The 6,123-nt window shown below is 35.7% G+C and overlaps 1 protein-coding gene across 2 annotated transcripts; it reads right to left on the bottom strand.

The window, feature by feature from the left end:
• Positions 1-264: 264 nt before the first annotated feature.
• LOC143626795 (uncharacterized) lies at positions 265-3,079 on the bottom strand. Of its 2 annotated transcripts, none has more exons than XM_077096764.1 (6): positions 2,867-3,079; positions 2,143-2,772; positions 1,720-2,066; positions 871-969; positions 637-774; positions 265-546 (listed from the first exon to the last, which is right to left on the bottom strand). In XM_077096764.1, the coding sequence occupies exons 1-6, from the start codon at positions 2,958-2,960 to the stop codon at positions 409-411; spliced, it is 1,446 nt and encodes a 481-aa protein (XP_076952879.1). In that variant the 5' UTR covers positions 2,961-3,079; the 3' UTR covers positions 265-408. The 2 variants fall into 2 exon arrangements, with proteins under 2 accessions (XP_076952879.1, XP_076952878.1); XM_077096763.1 differs by having other exon boundaries at positions 2,143-2,768; positions 2,857-3,075.
• Positions 3,080-6,123: the final 3,044 nt, after the last annotated feature.

The raw sequence follows: 6,123 nt of genomic DNA, 5'->3' as shown, positions 1-6,123 counted from the left end.
TCATGTTAGGTTCCATATACATGTGTGGTGTTCGTGTTGACGATTTCCGAGTTGGTGTTGGGTTCGATCCAGCAACCCCAAACATGACCCGTCAAGCGGCCTGGTTTCCGACCTTTCGACAACAAAGAATTTTCGTTCGACACGTAGAGGTGAATATGTAAAAACAAGATTTAAGTTTGCAACCGACAAAAGGGATTACAATTAACAATAAACAAATCTTCTGAATTTGATATAATTTCCATTAATTAGCATTTAAGCACATACATAAATAGATACACAGCCCCAGTAAATTAACCAGAGACAGACTGCATCATGATTGTCATGGATGCAAAATGTTTACCAAATTATTCAAACCCTCCATTTTTGAAACATGTATTTACAAGAACAAGATTAAAAGTCTTTACCAACTTATTTCTGTTTCATTGGTTCCGCTTTGCAAATCGGACACAAGTTCTTCATTGACAGCCATTTTCTGATGCACCCAACATGAAAATCATGCCTGCAAACTCGTAACACCCCCACATCATCCATATTTGCATACTCTTCCTGTAAATTAAGCCATGCCGAGTCGTTAAGTCACAATTAGTTAAAAGTACATAAATAAGTTATTTAAGTTTTAATTAAATGAAATCTCACCAGACAGATGACACAGGTTCCTTCCTCTTGCATTTGGTCTGAAGAACAGTATATGGATTCTTGTATACATTTTGAGATAAGATGATCTGGCAGGCCCGTGCCAACAATTCCAATTCTTTCCCCGAGTGCAAGAAGCTCCTGTTAGTTTGATTAATTACACAATGAAAGAAAACAAAATAAGAATAAGAATAATAACAAATCAACAATAATACGAGAGAATAATATATTGCTAACCTCGTAACTCATGTCATCTATGTCAAGTCGCATGTCCCGGTGTTGATCAAAAGGATGTCTTGATCCATACACAGCCGATCGATCCATGATCATAACACCCTGAAATTTAACACATTTACTATGTCAGATCAAAATGGTCAAAGAAACTTACACACCAGCTGCCACGTCATCATTTTGACCATGCAACTAAGTCATGCCACCTTATAAAAAGTGGGTGCGTAGGCATGTAAACGAACCAAACAAACACGAACAGAGCCTGTTCGTATTAATTTTAACTTTAGCCGAACAAACGATCAATGACGAACGATTACCAAACAGAGTTTTGTTGTTCGCGTTCGTTAGTTTAGAAAATGAACATGTTCATGTTCGTTAATGTAACTAGGCATTAACCAGTGAACATGTTCATGTTCGTTAATGTAACTAGGCATTAACCAGTTTCACTAACGGTACAAACTAACCATTCAGGAAGGTAAAAAAACAAACATAACTAGGCATTAACCAGTTAAAGTAATGTGAAGAACAATGTGTTGGGCCTAAGCAGTTGTTAAAACTAGAGTACTAGACTAAGTTGTAACGGGCCAAAAAAATTTACATGAATATATTAACGAGCGTAAACGAACGAACTTAAAACAAACGTAAACTAACAAAGATAAATGAATTTAAGCAGACGAACGCTCATGAACATAAATGAATGAACGAGACGTGTTCATGTTTGTTCGTTTAACCAAACGAAGAAAACTGTTTGTTCATGCTCGCTCGTTTATCAAGCAAACGAACATAAACAAACTTTTCGCCAAATGGTTCACGCACAGTTCACTGAAAGTTCAGTTTGTTTACAGGTGTGCAAACCTCAGAAGGTGGACGATCATGAAAATTCACCCTAGATAAAGATCGGTATCGCCTTTCACTAGCATGCCAGCCCATGGTGGATGAAGGTCTAGAATGGCGGGAAGAATGATTATTATCGGTGGCTAACTGCAACCCTTCATCTGTTAAGTTGGTTGAAGACACCCTGAAAGTTGAAGCAGGCCTCTGACTGTATCCACTTCGAACTCCTCTCACAGAATGAGCGGAGGAGCTCGGGAAATTTCGAAGGGCATGACTATCATTCGGTTGTCCGGTTACTATCGAAGAACTATGATTACTGCTTGGTTCGAGAAACGGGTTTAATCGTTCGTAATTAACGGAACTGTTACCTGCAATTTAAAAATATATATATTTTAAGTTACTTGAAAAACACAATGATATGTGCATGAAAGTATGAAACCTTACCGTTAACAGCAGAAGACATACGAGTCGAATTCAAACCATTTAAGCTCGAGCCAATATCCATGGGTCGACTGGTTGTATAAAACTCACGTGCCAAATTGGTTGTAGTATGATTCCTAACCGAGTTTGTTTCCAAGTCAAAAGTTGACCGGCTTCTCACATTTCTAACAGAACTCCCCGCACAAATTGAGAGGGCATTAGAGTTTGGTGGGCTATAATCGCCAGGTGCTTGAAGAAAACTTGACCAAGGTTCATCAACCATTGCAACATCAGAAGAGCTTTGACCTTCTGGAATAACCGGGCTTTTACGTTTATATTGAACGCTTTGATTACCGACCCTGATGTCAAATAAGTCTTCTTCATTAAAGGGATTTCCACTGTAAGTAGATGAAGAAGCTCGATTTCTGTAATATTCAGGTGCTATGTAAGCAGAGGGTGTATGAAGAGTGAGCATAGAAAGATCTGATGGGCCCGCAACATCTTGTTGATAATTTGGGATTTGAAGATTGTGAGATAATGAAGTGTACCCATTCGATGTTTGTGTGTGAGTACAGTGTGCGTATTGTGGTCCATCGATTGACATATTATCAGCGGGGTATACAAGAGAACTGCTTGGACCAGCCCCATTTCTTGCTGCAAATAAGATAGTTGAGGAAATAAAGCGTTAGGCGATAATTAACGATAATCAAATACCTAAATGAAGCATCTTTAATCAACTTATCAATACCAGTATGCATGTAGGTATTTTCTGCAAAGTTCCAGCTCGGTTCGTTCTCGGTCTCTAGCATGTAGGATGAACTAAAATGATGCTGATGCCCCATATTTATCAGGCCAAGGTCACAATGGTGAGTTGTCAACTATGGTCAGCAAATTCTTAAACTGTAAGATGCTGCAAATAATCATAATGAATACTTAGAAGCTTAATGCATAAAGAAGATAGAAAGAAGCCAGTGTGCATACAGCATTCATCACCACATCATGTCCCAAGCTTTAACATATATTAAAAGAAGCATGGTAAAAGGGTATAAACACGCAAACGTTTGGAAGAAACAGAACCAATTAAACAAGAAGTGATGCGAATTATTCAAAAATTATGCTAAACTAACAGGAAGTGATTAAGCATGATTCTTTATTTCTTTTACTAACACAACATTCTCAATATTGTTTAATTAAAAATGTGTTGTGTTGTGTCACTTGCTGTCTTGCTGTACTCATTGGCTTGACTCACTGTATATTTACCTTTCGAAATAAACAAAAAAAAAGAATCTAAATAAAGGTTTAGATTTAATAATGAACATTCGCTAACAGCCTGAAAAATCAACAACAAAAAATTGTATGTCTAGATCCATGATCCTTGCGTTACCTGAATAATAGCCAAGGGCCGCTACAGCCACCATTAGAGTATAATACCAAAACTAATCAAAACCCTAACATAAAAGTACTCATATCCCCAGTTTCTCAATCTGTATACCCCCAACAGATTAAACTAAACTTTAACCTCTCTTCTTTCAAACACGGTTACACCTACAGTTCAACCACCTCTATTCTTCCAAACTTGTTAGCAATAATAACATCCATTAAACAATACCTAAACATCATCGCCATTCGTCATCATCATCTTAAACCAAGCTCTTTATTCCGTAAACTAATCAAAACCCTAACATAAAAGTACTAACATCCCCAATTTCTCAATCTGTACATCTAAACCTCCTACAAACATCTACCTCACTTCAATTTATGCCTCCGACTCATCACTCAAACAAATTAAACTAAACTCCGGCATCTCTTCTTACAAACACAGTTACACCTACAGCTCAACCACCTCTATTCTTCCAAACTTGTTACTAACAATAACATCCGTTAAATAATATGATATGAACTCGGTATGAAATTGAATTAGGACATATAAGAAGATGAAATCAAATGTTTAAACTATATTATTATATTGAAATATGATATCGAAGAAGATGATCTCAAAGGATCTACAATGATAACTAACCACCGAAGTGGTCCCGGGCTATGCCCCTCTCATGCTAATTGCAATGAGCCTAACAAAATATCTTTTATCTTTCTTAACCTTTCTAAATGACTATTGGACCTTACTTATAGAAATAGAAATTACACTTACCCCCTCCCACAATTACAAACGACTATTAAGTATAAACTAATAAGATCTCTATCATAATACCTAAACATCATCATCATCCTCGTCATCCTCATCATCTTAAACCAAGCTCTATATTCCGTAAACTAATCAAAACCCTAACATAAAAGCACTAACATCCCCAATTCCTCAATCTACATACCTAAACCTCCTACAAACATCTATCGCACTGCAATCTAAGCCTCAAACTCACCACTCAATAGATTAAACTAAACTCCAACATCTCCTCTTTCAAACACCGTTACACCAACAGTTAAATCACCTCTATTCTTCCAAACTTGTTAAATGTTAATAACAATATCTGTTAAACAATAGCTAAACATCATCATCATCATCTTAAACCGAGCTTTATATTCCGTAAACTTATCAAAGCGTTAACGTAAAAGCAGTGGCGGACCCAAAAAAAATTTCACAGGAGTCGGAAGAGAGTCGGTGTCAATTTTCATAGGGGCCAGACGAGATTTTAACCTATATATACCTTAAAAAGGAATTTCACAGGAGTTGGCCGACCCCTCACACCAAGGTGTAGGTCCGCCAATGCATAAAAGTACTAATATCCCCAATTCCTCAATCTACATACCTAAACCTCCTACAAACATCCACCACACTTCAATCTATACCTCTTAACTCATCACTCAATAGATTAAACTAGACTAAACTCGATTACACCTACAGCCAATGTTGTAAAAGTAGGTTTACATGGCCGAGTACTCACCGAGTACTCGCTACAAGGTATGTCGCCGAGGCAAGTTTCTTTCATTCCACCTAATTACTAAGAATCGATCAAAGGTGGTCAACGTCAGTCAGAATCACATCTAGTCGGTGAACTTGGGCCAATTTTGACTTAAAAAAATAAAACATAATTTGTATTTCTATAATATGAAAAGACAAATATCATTTTTTTAACTAACGATTAGCAATTTTTAGAATAATTTATTATTTAAAAATGTATTTCTCTTATTAATATTGATATTCTCCTATTTTGTTATAAATATTAGCAAACTTACGATATTTGACATATATATAATATCCAAAAATTAATTTTCGTGATATTTACCATGTCCAAGTACCCCCCGAGTACACACAACTCCCTAGTCGGCAGCATAGTAAACATCCTCTATTCTTTCAAACTCATTAACAACAACAACATCCTTCAAAGTTAAAGCAATACCTAAACATCATCATCATGTTAAACCTACCTCTATATTCCGTAATGAACTATCCGCTTAGTAATTAACACACTTCACAATCATCAACGATCGTTAATCACTTGCTTCCAGCTTCAATTACACACACACACAATCAAATTACACTACCGGTCAGATTCAATTACGCAAAACGTATAATCCATAACAAATCGAAACAGTGGCACACGAACAGAATCTAAACGATTTATAGTAATCGATCGATCGGAAAATAAGTAATTGAAACGGAATAATAATAATAATAATAATAATAATAATAATAATTTATACCTGTAAATGTAAATTTAACGGTGAGTTTATTTGAGACGGTTGATTCGAGAGAAAGAGAAAGAGAGAGATGATTCGGTGAATGATGGATTTAAAGAAAGAAAAGAAAAGAGGTGAGATGAGATGAGATGTGCGTATTATTATTATTATTATTATTATTATTATTATTCTTATTATTATTATTATGACATGATATATGTGATATTCATGTTCATAGTTACCACCATAATTATATTACAACTCCTACGTATTCGTATCTTATTGCAATATTGTTTCTTATTACATTAGATTTTCTTTCCTTCCTTATCTACACATGATAAGTACGATATTTTTTATTATATGGAAAGT

This window comes from Bidens hawaiensis, unplaced genomic scaffold, assembly GCF_021521415.1.
Source record: "Bidens hawaiensis isolate Kalapana, Puna unplaced genomic scaffold, B.hawaiensis_p1.1 tig00004525_1, whole genome shotgun sequence".
NCBI classification, from domain to species: domain Eukaryota; kingdom Viridiplantae; phylum Streptophyta; class Magnoliopsida; order Asterales; family Asteraceae; genus Bidens; species Bidens hawaiensis.
The sequence above is the reverse complement of the archived record's forward strand: the minus strand, read 5'-3'. Positions and strand labels throughout refer to the sequence as shown.